At 40.9% G+C, this 14937-nt stretch overlaps 1 protein-coding gene across 3 annotated transcripts; it reads right to left on the bottom strand.

The window, feature by feature from the left end:
• On the bottom strand, nt 1-14860 carry tmod2 (tropomodulin 2). Of its 3 annotated transcripts, none has more exons than XM_046392333.1 (10): nt 14706-14860; nt 9529-9750; nt 8621-8777; nt 4491-4613; nt 4095-4169; nt 3874-4004; nt 3670-3777; nt 3428-3571; nt 2823-2967; nt 1-2217 (listed from the first exon to the last, which is right to left on the bottom strand). In XM_046392333.1, the coding sequence occupies exons 2-10, from the start codon at nt 9652-9654 to the stop codon at nt 2186-2188; spliced, it is 1041 nt and encodes a 346-aa protein (XP_046248289.1). In that variant the 5' UTR covers nt 9655-9750; nt 14706-14860; the 3' UTR covers nt 1-2185. The 3 variants fall into 3 exon arrangements, with proteins under 3 accessions (XP_046248289.1, XP_046248306.1, XP_046248297.1); XM_046392350.1 differs by having other exon boundaries at nt 9529-9746; nt 14706-14807; XM_046392341.1 differs by lacking the exon at nt 14706-14860 and adding an exon at nt 14482-14677.
• Between the last annotated feature and the right edge of the window lie 77 nt (nt 14861-14937).

Here is a 14937-nt window from a genome sequence, read left to right as displayed (position 1 = left end):
TAGAGTATGTAAAAACATTTATTGTTGAGGATGTTTTATATTCAGCAGTGCGTTTTACCAGTCTTGTGGTTTTATAATAGTACATATTCCTTAAGTTGAGTATACACCTGGGTTTTGATTTAAAGAAGTAAAAAAAAAAAAAATCTCTGCAATGCATTGTGTAGATTTATGTGGTACACACATTTTTGAGATGGTATTTTACAGTTAATATACATACAGTATTATGAATCACAGAATATTCTGAACAAGCCCAAGCAAAGAAGCAGTTTTCCACTTTAGCTATCCACCAGCAAAGCACAGTAGTGAAAGAAAACAAAAGCAAAAAGTTCCAAGAAGAAATACTAGCAGATATGACAGATATGATGTGGCAGAAGCACGCAGATATAAAACCCCAAAGTACTGAACTCAGCCATACAGCTCTTGTCCAAGGAATGTAAGGCTGTTAAGATGAAAGAGCGTTTTTGGTCAACAGAAACATGATGTTCACAAGTGAGGACTTCATGCCAGTATATTGCTCCTATAACACATAAACAGTATATACAAGTTTCAAGTAACGCCTGAATAAGTCCTGTCACAGCCATCTCAAGCAGGTGAGAGTACCTCTGGAAGTTGAGCTTGAGGCACACATAGCATGTCGTCACCTGTCACACAACGAATGACATGCTACTGCCGAGATGCTGCTGAGATCCAAGTGAAAAGTGTTTGTGTGAGGGAGTGGAGAAAAGTAACATTTACAATCTGTACAAGACTTTCTAACTGGGAGATGTAGCTCACAGAAACATTTCACAAGTTAGTGGCAACCTGAGAAGTCTCACACAACCTGTTTGCCGACTCTTCCTCACATCTCACTGAACGACTTGCCGAACATTTTTCAATAAATGGAACCGAGAAAAAACATGAAAAATAAATTTTAATGGCATGATCTTTAATAATAATAAAAAAAATTCTAGATTATCGTTGTTGACCTCCAGATTTCTCTTTCCCGGATCTGCACTGCAAGGAAGCAGACAAAGTCAAAACCTGAACCAACAACCCTTAAAGTTTAATATTGATACTTTAAGTTCTGCATTTGTTAGTCTTTGGCATGATTAAGCACAGAGTAACCAAGCGTGTTGAGCAGAACACCCACGACATCACGTGTAAGAGCAGATCCAGATCAAAGCTCCTTCATTCTAGACAGAGGTTAATAACCTCAGTGCTACTTAATGTTCATTTCACGGGACAATCCCACTTTTATTTGAAACCTACTTATAATTTCCTGTTAAGGGATATAAACGATCAGAATAAACATCAGAATTTAAACCGTACAAAGACAAGATCTTCAGTTGGAATAAGACAGTTGAGTAATATAAAAGATTTTGCATTGATACTAAGAGTATTACATTGATACAAAGGGCGTGAGCCAACATCTGCTGTTTGGCTGACTGCAGCATGAGGTCAGCACGCAGTTAACCGTTACACACAAGGCTTTTACAAGGCAACTCGCATAAACAACACCTGTGAGCCACCACCATGCAGATGGAATGTATAGCAGTGGTCTGATCAGCAACATAAGAACCAAGAATTAGTGGATTATTACATGGTAAACTATGTTACCTTACGAATGCTTGTGTCACCTTACAGTCAGAGCAGGTTTGCTGGCAAGTAGTCAAGGCTAAGTCTCAACCAACCTGTACGCTAGCCCCATCATCTGCTTGTTCAATGAAGGAACTCCACTGGAAGCTCAGGCCTCAAATTATCATGGCAGAGAATACAGCTTCTCCATGTTAGTTACTGTTTCTACAAAGCTGTTACTGTTGTTTCTGTTACTTGGTCATGTTTATGTAATTTTCACTGGATTATAGCATAGTATAAAAGGAAAAGGTAGGTAAAAAGTCTGGACAGATCATACAAAGGCTCAAAAAAAAGGAGCAGCTGAAATGAAATGACTAAAAACTAATCAGATTTACACCTTCAATAACAACATAATAATAAACATAGATATGAACATGTGTATCGGAGAGGGCGATTCCAGTTATTTCCCTTCTTCTCGGATGTATGTTCTGGTTGAGTGCGCCTTGCCCCACATTTTGGCACAAGACTTAAGTTTCCACACAGTGAGATGAGAGCAGGGCATTGGCTGAAATAATTCCACGTGGTGAGATGAAACGACAGGATTGGCTGGGAGACGCGTTGGGCGCCATCTCTACAGGTCTCCTTCCACTCGTCTCCTGCGCACTGGAGAGGAAAAGCGAAACAAAAAAAAAGAGCCAAAAGCATAAATATTCTTCCCAAAAATCAATTCATTGACAGAGTAAAATAACTACAAACATGCTACACAGTCCTCCACGCACCCAACCCTGTTAGTTAATCATGAAAACACTGTGAGTCATCATGGGCTATGCGGTCAAAGTTTGGACCCATTTCAACAGCGTGTGTCAGCGTGAACAGAAAACAAGAAGTGAGATGTCGTCACTCTAAAAGCTGTACGGTCACACCGTGTCAGTTTCCATACTGTTAATGCAGTGAATGAAACACGGACACACTTATGGCCACACCCATGCACCACACCTGAGGGACTTCTGCTCTGACAGGACAAGGAGCTAAAAGAGAGGAGCGGTCATTACTGTGGACTGAAGTCTTACGCAAGGGGAAATAAAACAGACTGTAAAGGCAGATGGCCTCCTGAGATGTTGGAAATGTCATAATTCACTCTCAAAGAGGGCAATAGCAGGTAGAAGGTAACGTGACGGGTGACAACTCACCCAAGGCTGTGCAAGTTTTCAAATTCTGTGTGTGTGTGTGTGTGTGTGTGTGTGTGTGTGTTTAATAGTGTTTAATACCTAGGTCGTTGTTCTTGGTGATAGCTGCAGCAGCTCTAGAGCGAGGTCCTTGCTGTGCAAAGTGGTAGCCAAACTTCACTATGCTGTTGTTCTCTTCCAACATTTTCGCTATCTCCATCTCAACGTTGGTACCCAGCTGCTGCCTCTGCAACACACAGAAAAACACACAGAGGTCATGGTCTGACCATCGGAATCACAACTTCACTTCAGTTTGTAGCAGAAAAGACGATAAAACTCAGACGAGGACCACAGATTTATGGTTTAACTTTTCCCCTACTGGAAACAGGTCTTTTATGTCTTATTCAGGCAGTGGTTTGTGTTGGTTGGCATTTTCTACAACGGCAAGCTGCACAGCACAAACCTTCTACTACTTTAGCCTGAGTGAAACTACTTTATTTATTTAGTGAAAAGACTTCCTCAGTCGTAAGTTCCCTTTAATCGCCTACGGTGAATGACAGGAATAAAAGACACAACCGAAAGAGGAGAAATAAAGATTACTCCTTCTCTTCGCAAATTTTAATTTCACAGGATGTTTTCCTGAACTATGAAGCATCTGATCATTTCAGATCCTGGTGTGTGTGTGTGTGTGGGAAAGCATGTGGCACCTGGTTGTCTATCTTGATCTCTGTGAGCGTGTCGTTGTCTCGCAACGCGTCAACCAAAGCCTGCACTCCTGCTCCAGTGATGAAATTGGACTCCAAGTTCAAACCTCGCAAAGTCTTGTTCACTCGCAGCATGTCACTGAATGCCTGAGAGGAGGAACAAGGAAATGAGATATAAAAACGTTCAGTTGTGTGGGGTAAACAAGTCAATTAATAAAGCCCAAAAGCCACTTCCTCCCTCTCACCACAGCAACCGGGTCGTTACTCCGTGTTGCTGCCATGCTGAACTTCTTGACGTGTGTGTTCTTCTCCATGGCTTTGGCCAATTCCTTCAGAGTGGGAATTGGAATGTTCTGGAAAACCAACAAAGGCACACTGAAACTGGTCAGGAGATCCACACATCCTGCATATTCACACTCCACACTCTAAACACACGTGTTTCTGCATACCTTAATGTTGTTGAGGTTGACTTCTGTTAATGAGCTGTCATTGCTTTTTATCCTCTGCAGAGTTTCTTCTACATTAGTGGGATTTGGAGGCTCATCAAACACTGGATTCATCTTCTCCCCTTTGATCACATCTAGAAAACACAGAAAGCCAGACATCAAGATGTTGAATCCTTTCAAGACTTTGACAGAATTGACAGACTTCATGCTATGATCATACTTACTGTTGTAGCCCTCTTTACTTCCAGTCCCATCGTATGTCTGACTACTGGTGACCAGTGTGTGAACACCCAGGATCGCTGCAAACAAAAGCAAACCGGTAGCTGAATCACTGTGTGCGTACGTGTTCTCTCGGGTTCAAAAATGCAACAGTAAGTGCATGATCGGCGACGAAGTCAAGAGATCGTAGGAAACATGCTTTGCTCAGTGAGTCCTTTTATTCCTCCTATCATCACACACAGTAAAGGACGGAGCCTTGGGAGAGACAGTGTGAAAGGAGTTTTTGTTTCATTGTCACAGCAGAGACTGGGATCAGGCTGACGGAAAGTTTCTCACAACCACAACACTGTGTGTTCAGCATAGGAAAGAACTTTTAATGGTTTCTTTCTATTCGTTCTTACCTGCTAGATCACACAGCTCTGTATCTGTGGCACTGGACAGGGCTTCCTCTAATTCTGGATCAAGGGTTGTGGCTTCCTCCTGGCGTGTTTCCACTGGTTTCTGCTTAGGAACAAATATTTTACCTATGGAGAAGGAGAGGAGAGAGAAGGAAAGGAGAAAAGATGATTCAGCCCTCATAAAAATGGGCAGGCAAAAACTTAACGTCATCAGACGGAAGAGACAGGTATATGCAAGTTGGGTGAAAGTTTCATGAGATGTTACAAAACCTCCCATTTCTATAAAAAATGTCCTGCTTGCTAACTGTTGGTTAATGTGACTCGTTATTTTTCTACAGCCATTCCTACCCAGTTGCCTTGTGCCACAGTCATAAGACTGCATGACTGCCAAGTGGGTGTGTACAAGCAAATGGACACGTTCCCAGATAAAGCAACTATACAAATAATATGAACACACATAAGTTTGAAATTAACAAAATAATCAGGACTTCTTGAGTCACCACAGATTTTAACATTTTACAGCAGGATCTTGAAATGGTCATCGCTCTGATTTTCAGCTTTAATCTCTCTTTTTAAGTTTCATTTTCACACATGTACTGTATATATTTACTGTTTTCATGTCACTGAGTGTGACACAATCCTAACTTCATTCACTCTAACTGAATATAAAATCAGCTGAAATGAAATTGTTGAAGTCTGAACAACAGAAATGTGCTGTTCAAGGAAGCAGGCTTCCTGCTATGTTACACAGCACTCCCTAACTATCAGCAGCTGAGATTAGCTGATCTCAGTCCAGCCATGACTTCTGAAAACTATGGTATTGCCATAGTAACCTATCTAAGGGAAGAAATGGAAAGAGCAAAGGAAGTCATGGGACAATAACTGGAATCTAATCTAAACTACACTGCCGGGGCAACAAACACTCAGCTGGACAGAGAGAGCGTCCAGTGAGTGCCATTTGCTGCCTTTCTGTAGGCCTGTCTCCTTAAACAAAAACACCCCAAGAACAGGCCCTCCCTCTTCTGACTCAGTCAAATTGTTCAAACTAGTCCCTAGTGGGGGGACTCTGGCACTTCCTGAAAGCCAGTAAACATTAAATACAGTCATAAGGCAGCATCCTGTGCCAGTCCCTCTGGAGAGACATTTAGCCCCTCAGAGGCAAAATGAAAACAAAAAGGAGAAGAAGACAGGGCCAAAGTTCTGTAATCTGTATGATTCCCACAGGAGCATATATCATAGACTAAATGAGGAAAACACACTGAGGAACAACATTGCACAAATGCTGCAGAAAAAATGTCAGTAGCACTTTCTGCTGGTAACGGGAGTACCACACAGATGAGGAAAATGCTGGATTTGAAGGCCTAAGACTTGACACTCGTGATCCAAGGTGAAGACTGAGACGCTTTCATCGCCATTCATGTGATGCAAAAAGACATAACACATCATCGTGGTATTGTGCATACTGGCAGCAGTACTATCAAGTGTTGTTTTGGTGTTTGTTGTTCGGACAAAGAGAAAGGAACTTAAAGGATAATGGGTGACGACACATTAACTCTGTCTGTGAGAGCCAATGTCATCACTACAGCAAAGGCAGATGAGATAACAAATACAAGCATCCAGAAAATTAGACAGTTTTGCCAGATTACCTGAACTACAATATTTGAGGGTAAAACAGACACTGACCACACCCAAGATGATGGTAATAATCCATCATGGCACAGAAAAACTGTTTGCACACGCTAAAGTTGGCCTTCATTTACCCTTAAAAATCAGTCTTGATCTGTGGGTTTGTTTACCGCATTAACAGATCAGAGCAACTCACTTGGTGAGGTCACAAAGAAGATAAACCAGAATAATCCTGTAAACTGAACCACTATTACATCCTGATTTATTGCCTTTGCAGCAGTTCCCTGTTCAAACAAGGCTGCTTAGTGGAAAATGCTGTGAAAGCAAAGAGAAAGAACTAAGAAAAACTGAATACTAGTGTTGCGTGTGGTACACACCTGACGTGCTTTCTCACAGCCACACCCTCCACTGTAACCTCGACAAACATGATGTTTATCAGACTTCAATGGAAGCACGTCTTGAATGCTCCAATTAGGGTAACAATGCAACCCTTTGCTCTGACACGTGATAACTCAGTCAACTGTGCCAAATTTAAAACTCAGCTGTGCCCCACTGAACATGCCTGCAATCATGTGCACACCTCCAGATCTGAACGTACTACACTTCTGCTCTTTTCTGTAGACAATCAACTCGAACAGCCATGTAGCCAGAACCTCTTAGTGTTAATGTGGAGAAAGCCAGAAGGAAATCAAGTATGAACAGAAAGAAATGAAGAGTAAAAAAAAAAAGATGGATTATAGAAAAGTAATATGAAAGACTGACTCAATGTAATAACAATTAAGTGGTTAAAAGGCTGCAATGGTTGCCATGGTATTTAAGTAAGCTGTTTTCCCTCAGAAACTTTGTGCATTATTAAGAGGACGGATGCACACACACACACACACACACTCATGACCACATTATCTATCAGCAGGGGGTGAATATAACAAGGGGAAGAGAATCAGCTGCATTCCACCGAACCTCCACAGTGATTTGAGTTTTCCATGTTGTCATAGTGCACATGCACACTCATGCATGCACATACACAACCACAAACACACACAGGGAGTATAATTTCTAACAGGCGAGGGGGTTGGGTCAGAGGGAAGACGTCAGTTCCATATTTCCTCTCCAGTGAGGGAGAAGCATCCAAATATCTGGAGATCCCATCAGAAGGAATTCCTCTGGAAAAAAATCCTCCCAGTAATGTTTTTACTCTATTTACTTTTCTGTTTTTTTTTCCCCATGCTATCACATAAAGCATCTCCCTAGAAAGTGGTTAAGATTACCACAAGTATGTTGTTAAAACTTGTTTGTACAGAACTGGTTTCCCTCAAGAGAATCAGGTTGTTTCAGTTTTCACAGCAACATCAATCATTAATCAAACCTTGACCAGCAGCAGGTTTTTATTTCACGCTGTCACCACAAACACAAAAGAATCCTCAGACAATTTTATTCCCCTCACATTAAAATCCCTGCAGTCCTTCTTTGTTTTGTGTTTGTCCCAGTACAACCTGATTATGAGTTGATTTTAGAAAAAAATGACAAAAAAATACATTTAACATATAATTCTTGGTTTATTTTAAGTTCAATATTTATCTTTTTATTTCTTATTTGCATGGTGCCATGACAAAAGATTTTGTTTGGAGGTGTGTTCTGTAGGAGCAATCTGGTCAAAAAATAATAAGGCAATCTATTTAACGACAGTCTCGATCTTGCAATTCTCAATTTTGAAATGTCATGTAAACTACCTAGACTTACCTTGTGACTTTATCCACGGACATGATTAAAACACAATATTGCTGGTTTTTTATTTATCTATTTTTCTGGGACAATCTCTTCATCCACCATGTTGTTAGCTATCAATCACGACAAGTAATTCATCCAGTCAAATTGCCATCTAGTAGACTAAATCTCCACATTGGTTTGTTCACGTATAGATAGATAGAAAGATAAGATAACTCTGGAAGTATATAAAAGAGGACATGAATTATCTCAATCTCTACGATTGGCCTAAAAAGCACATTATGGAAGCCTTTGAGCTTGATCTCCATCTAAAATGGTCAGATCACCCATCCCTTGTGGCGGCTAGATAGATTCAAGATAGTTAATCCTGACCATGCCTCCTGTATTGATACTCCCTGCCTCCTATCCCCTGGTACCAACACACCTCCCCCTCACCGCTGTATGTTGCATAAGAGCAGACATGCATTAATAATACCTGTAAAGACACCAGAATGGTAATTACTGCTGTGTGTCTGTACTGCTGATACAAACAGAAACACACACAGGCACACCTCAGTTCTTCATCCCCTTAGAAATACATTACTAACACATGGCAGCATCATACTACAGATACTGATGATATAATATATAATGGTATACCACATAACTACTGTCAAAGTTTCAATGAGGATACCTGACATTATCATTATTATCTCTATGAAAAGTTTTAAAAAAGGCAAACAGGTACGCTGGAATGGCTGTGGTTGCTGTTCCATCGTGGACAGTTTTGGATACACACACACCTTTTTTCTCTCCAGTGAAGGGCACTACATCATCTCTGTCCTTGTACTCCATGGCTTCCTTCTCCAGGTATTTGAGGAGGCTCTCTCTGTCAAATGTTCCTGTTGCTTTCTTAGTCGTCTGGTCCTTCTGGCGTAAGCCTGCTGGCAGAAGAGCATTCTGGGGGAGAAGAAACAAGGAAAAACATTAGTCCTATCAACTGATGAAGACAAAAGCACCTTTACTATGAGCTTGGATGAAGGGTAAATGCAAAATGAACTTTTTTCACAAATATACCTCAGTGCCTTCAAGTCTCTTTTAAGGTGCATGTACTAAAACATCAATACAGTATTGATTTTATCTGAGCAGAATGAAAGCACTCTGCAAGTATTTTTCATAACTGTGTATTCAAAAGTTGGCATTTGCTCAAACTTTGCATGCTGCATGCAAATGCCAGTACATCACTTGAACAGGAAGTAAACATACAATGAAATACTTTAAGTTGATGCATCACCTAACAAAAAAATACAAGCAACTCTAATTTGCTGTAGATGAGTGAAAACCTGGAGGAGGTGGGCCTTTCCTGCTGGTCACCATGTGAGGCGATCTACCTCAATCAGTTTAGATGGAATTTAAATAAAACGCCCAGGCACCCAGGGGGTACTCTTCAGCTCTACTCACAAATAAACAACCACTTGGCAGCCTGCTAACAGAGTTACTGCAGCTCAGACTCCCCCTTTAATCACAGACGCTGGGGGACTACAAAGTGTGGTTCAAGTGTACAAAGGAAAAATAAAATGTGACCTCAAAAACTTCATGTGCTTTTCCTGAGTTTATAAAATGAACAACTCTTTCATTTTCAAATCGTTTTTCCGATAAATCCCTTTGCCACAGGAGTTCCCCCCCACTTCCGGCCCTCACAGGTCCTGACCTCAGGGTCTATCTCCTCGAGGGCCGTCTCCAGCTGTTTGAGCTCCTCCGCCGACAGTTTGTTGAGGATTTCATCTTCGTCAAGATCCTTGTATTTGTCCAGATCCTTCTTGTACGACAACGCCATGGTGCCGGCTATAGCTTTCTAAGCAACACTGAACAGCAGACCACAGCCACAATGTTTCTTTTTAGGACTCACTGCTCCAGACCAGGGAGAGGCTACCTGAAAATAAACGAGGACACAGACACACACAAATAAACATTCATGATGATGGAGCACAAAAGTCCTTTTTATTTATCTGACTGAAACAAAGGGTAATTACATCTAAACCATGATTAGACATTGTTTATCTCATCCCAGTGAAACAATAGTAAATCACAGCTGGGCTGGATAATGAGGTGTTGCAATGGTGCAATATACACACAGCTGGAACAAAGGAAGAAATTTCTCAGGCTCAGACAAGTCATCTGACCCCTCCCTTGAGGATCATCAACAGCTCTTTGTAAACTCCAACTCTGTGCTGCTTTAAAGAACATGTTCAGCTTTCAAAGAAGAGACAAAAGAAGCATGTTTTATTGGACATGAAAATGCATGTGTATGTTTTTCTTTTAGGTACTAAAGGCCTGACAATAGAGCAAACTGTAACCATGGCAGAAAACACTGGAGTTTATTCTTATGTAGATGTACAGATTGAATAAAACTCAGATAACTGAATGACTTGCGAGTGTGTATCCTGTCAAACTAAATGATGAGGCCTCAGCCGTCTGTTCCCACGCCACAGTCCGAACACAAAGTGACCTCATGATTTCCAGATTCCCTGCAGAAGTCTACAGATGGTCTCAGTCTTTATCACCCACACGCACACATTACTCCACACACACTTAAGCTCTACTTTCCCGAATTAATGTAAAGACGCAATACGAAATATGTTTCTTGAAATACATAATAGGCACAGTTACTTACTTCAGGAATATCACATCAGTCTCACTGATTCGTGTCAGTTGTGAAATATAGCACAGTCTCTGTACTCGGTGACAGCTGAAAAAAAAATACTCCCTGCTTCAACTAAGGGGTTTAGCCAAAGATTCTTTAAACATTTAGTGCCATTTCCCCGGAGCCGCCTGAGTGATTTCTTAAATTTAGTGGAATTCCCTGAAGAGTCTGTGTTTCTCACACTGTTCAGCTCTTCACAATCCAGGCTCTGTACTAGAGAAATTCCTCCCATCACCATCTCTATTAGACCCCTACATGTACACACATTCACTTCTGAAATAATCATGGAAGTCACAGCAGGGCCATTCACAAGCCTCAGTGCCAGCAGATAAAGCTGGGCTTAAATGTCAACACTGATGACTTGAATCAAAGCGTATGAATATAATTGTCTACAATAATAATCTCACCCCATTGTTCTCCTGTGCAGTAGTTCAATTAGATCCTGGAAAGCTGAGTCAGTACAGTTAAGCTTATTGCACTGCAGGATATCATCACAGCTAACTGGGAGGAAAAAGATCAGCCATTCATGCTGCAATGAAGCTAAGCTATCAGTACTGCACAAGTAAGCTAGAGGAACAACATAAATGTACATTAAAATACGGCCCAAATGAAAATGTCATCCGGTGAAATAGAGTAAATAAAACATAAAACGGTCATTTATGTAGGTTTGCTGAAGACAATCCTAAAAATGACATGAAGTGACTGTGAAACCAATGAAAAGAACACAGCATTATGGTGGTTCTCCAGTTTAATTTAACTAAAGCATTACATCCAACAGATTAAAAATATCCCATGAATCCATATCGGATAAAAATTCTTCCGTGTGTTGTGTCCATAACAGAAACCTTCTGTGCTGTGATCATGGAACCAGCACCAGGATTTGTATCTCATGAGGTCATTAGAAGCCCTTGCTCGCATGTTATGGGAAAAGTGTTTCATTCATCTTTCATAATCAACACTGAGATGTCCAAAAAACATATGGAGGCTTTACTGTGATTATAGCTGTGGTCCCGCTTTGCAGCTTGCCAAGTTTCCAGAATGTAGAAACATGTTTGAAAATGAAGACTTTGATGTACTGCCAATACCCCTCATATCTGGGCCGAACCTCATTTACTTTGCCAGTCAAATCTTTTCTGGCCAGTGAGGACATGTGGAAAGATTGGTCTTATATCACATGAAGTTTGATTTATCATTTTCGTGGTCCTAATTTTGGTTAAATTACCCACACTCATTCTAAGATGAGCAGAAGGCAATAATGAGATGACATTTCAGGCCAGGATCTGGAGACCCCAGCCTGGGATAATCATTAAGTCACACACACACACACACGCACTATAATGCTCTTATGACACGAATGGCTCAAAATAGCATCCTTTCCCATATGATCTTACTTTCTCAAAAACACTTAAACTTCACTGACATATAATTCAGCATTTACCAACAGCCCCTGATTACAGTGAGGTACAGTACATCTGAGTGTGCAGACAGGGAAGTAATGGAGCATGCAGACAGGGATAATGATGGCAACGGGTGGGCTCCGGCCGAGGCAAAGACACTGAGAGGATCCATTAGTCCAGTCTGATTGATTCCTTTCTCCTCCTTCTCTCTGCTAATCCTTCAAGACAACAACAGATGGCTCTGAGCCAATAATACTGCAAACCTGTCTGCACTCCATGCTCACCTTACACTTTCCTACACTGACCCCATACACTCAGGCTACTGTTGAGCACATAAACATACCACTGAGGACTGCACAAGGACGGAGCCACAAATATCACAATTTCAGTTCACTTGATAGGAAAAATGTCCCATACTTACTTTAATTCTCCAAAAATAAGTGTTAAATACCTGTCTGATTTAAACAACTGTATAAGATGTATGGACACGTTAAAAAACCAAAAAAATAACTTATTTTATCTTTATTTATTTAAATTTATTCTTTAGAGTGTCCATAACTTTAAAAATAATTATAAATGCTACTCTGGTTGACTGAGAAGATATTTCACAAGGAGGTCACAAGAACGACATTAAACAAAGTTACACTGTGGCTTATGCACTCCTGTTTTTGGGGATTTTTGTTTTGTTTTGTTCTTTTGTTACAGGCAGAATACTAACAACATTTTTTTAGAAATTAGGCCACTGTGAAGACGAAGTGAAGTGTAAAATACCAGTTTCTTCCTTTGTCATCACTACCTATAAAGCTTACCCAGCTTTTTAATTTAACTGTCTGAACATGTTTCAGGTCAAATGGTGACGCTTCATCTACTCTCAAAAAGTGATGACAACAGACAAACAGCAAGACTATTTGAACCATTAAGTTTGTTATATAATACCAGACATCACCACAGATATCTCTGGCTCATATTATATAATTCTTAGCAGCTAAAAGAGACATACTATCACCATGAAAGTAAAATTCTTGCAGTCAGTATCCATGTTGCCTGTGCCATTTCAGATATCAGGGGCAGAAACTGGAAGAATAGTAACTTGCAGCTAAGACATGAACAGGAAGCCCTGACGGTTATTACATTATTAAAGCGCCACCCACAAAAAGACTATAGTTAGACTGACCCAGCTCTGACACCCATGGGACAAGAGTCTGCATTTTTTTTTCTTCCCACCTCCTACACTTTCATTCTCTATCCTTCTTTCTCTCTCTGCCCTGTTTTCCTTAATTCTTTTATTTAGCTTTTCAAGGAGTCCTTATGTGCCATAATTGACAGAAAACAGAAGGAAGGGGACAGAGAAAGAAACAGATAGCTTGATCAACAGAAAAGATGATATTTATCCAACTGAATCAGTAAATAAAACTTTGTTTCATTCATATGCTAACTGTTTTAAACACACACTCCAAACACACACACGCTGCATTATTACATAATGAGAACAGATTTCAAGGAGCGGCCCGCCATTCAGTAAGGGCTCTAATGTGAATGACACAAGTTCAAGAAAGGGAGCTAATTTCTAGCCTTTGTAAACACGGAGGGAGGCACTAAGCACTGATGGTCAGGTTTCACTCTCCACACTCCAGTGAAAGGCATGCGGGTTAAACAACTAGTATCTGAAGAGCCTGTTTATTAGCAGTACTGTACAGCAGAAGGCGGTACAGTAAGCAGTATCATCAAAAATGTCATGTCAGCAATCAAAACACCAACACTCTCAGTTTCAAAAGCCGCTTTGCATCTTCACGAAGGCCACCTGCCTTAAGGCTGAAAGTGAAAACCCGACACTGCTGAGCAGAAGTCCTCCTCGACACTTGGACCACACCCTTCATTCACCATTGAACCGTGCTGGGCAAACCACCTTTGCAAACGCACACTTAAACTATCAGATTAGCTCTTTAACTGTGAGTGTGTCACTGATACAAGCAGACTGACCTTGTGCCTATCTAAAGTAGTACTGCTGCTGAAACCAGATTCTTCCCCTGAACCACCACCCTAGTATGAGTCAGTCCACAAAAAGTGCGTCCTTAAAAACACTGACACTGTTGTCTTAGTCCAACAGACAAACACTGACGGGATTGACGCTCTGTTTGAGTAACAGTCTGGCTGACAGGGATGGGCAATTTGATTTAATCAGACCTCCAATACTGTACATGCAATTAGCAACACGCCTATATAATAAAATAAGGACCTTTAACGTCACAGATACAACAATCATTAAATAATAACGTAACTTTGGTCCGTCGTAAAATAAAATCATATTGCACTATCAATTTTACATAAATCAAGTGTGTTATCTTCCTCAGGTGGTTACTTAGCTGTCCTTATCTAAATAGTTTCATCCATCTCTTGACATAGCGGGCTAGGGAACGGCGTTAGCTAACTCGCTCTTGACATGTTTATTATCATCACGCTGACAGTAAACAACTTGCTCATGATTATCGTCACCGGGCGAAACGTAGCACACACTTGCTAAGAAATGGTTAAAGTCAGCCCAAGCGGTTTATGTGACACTTACTGTGGTAACTTAGCTACGTGTGTCGCGGATACAGTCACGTTAACACCATGCGAAATAGCCCGATGACATGTAGCAGCTAACACGCTAACCTTTGCAGTTGACTCAAGTTGCTAGCCGTTTAGCTAAACCAGCAAATATATAAGTATTATGTAAAACACAACGGCTCCCCCGTTAACTGGACTGACATACTAATTCCCAAAAACCCGAGCCAGCTACTCCCTTACCTGAAGCTACTGGGAACTGACTAAGAAATCTCCAAATAATGCCAGTCTTCCCAATGAATACGATGCCTTCAGTGCTTGATTTCTCACTTAGCCCAAGGGCGGTAACACAGGAAGAGAGAGCAAGCGCGTTCCTCGAGTGACGTCTGACACAACCAATAGCAAGAGAGTCGGCCGCGCGTGAACCAATGACATAAATTAGCCCGCCCTTTTTGTCTAGAAGAACCAATCATGC

Source organism: Scatophagus argus, chromosome 1 (genome assembly GCF_020382885.2).
Source record: "Scatophagus argus isolate fScaArg1 chromosome 1, fScaArg1.pri, whole genome shotgun sequence".
Taxonomy (NCBI): domain Eukaryota; kingdom Metazoa; phylum Chordata; class Actinopteri; family Scatophagidae; genus Scatophagus; species Scatophagus argus.
The sequence above is the reverse complement of the archived record's forward strand: the minus strand, read 5'-3'. Positions and strand labels throughout refer to the sequence as shown.

Coding starts and splice junctions, on each gene's coding strand:
- tmod2 (XM_046392333.1), bottom strand. CDS start 9,654: ATGGCGTTGTCGTACAAGAAGGATCTGGACAAATACAAGGATCTTGAC. Junction 4,170..4,490: donor AGAGCTGTGTGATCTAGCAG/GTAAGAACGAAT, acceptor TTTTGTTTGCAG/CGATCCTGGGTGTTCACACA. Junction 2,968..3,427: donor AGATCAAGATAGACAACCAG/GTGCCACATGCT, acceptor TGTGTGTTGCAG/AGGCAGCAGCTGGGTACCAA.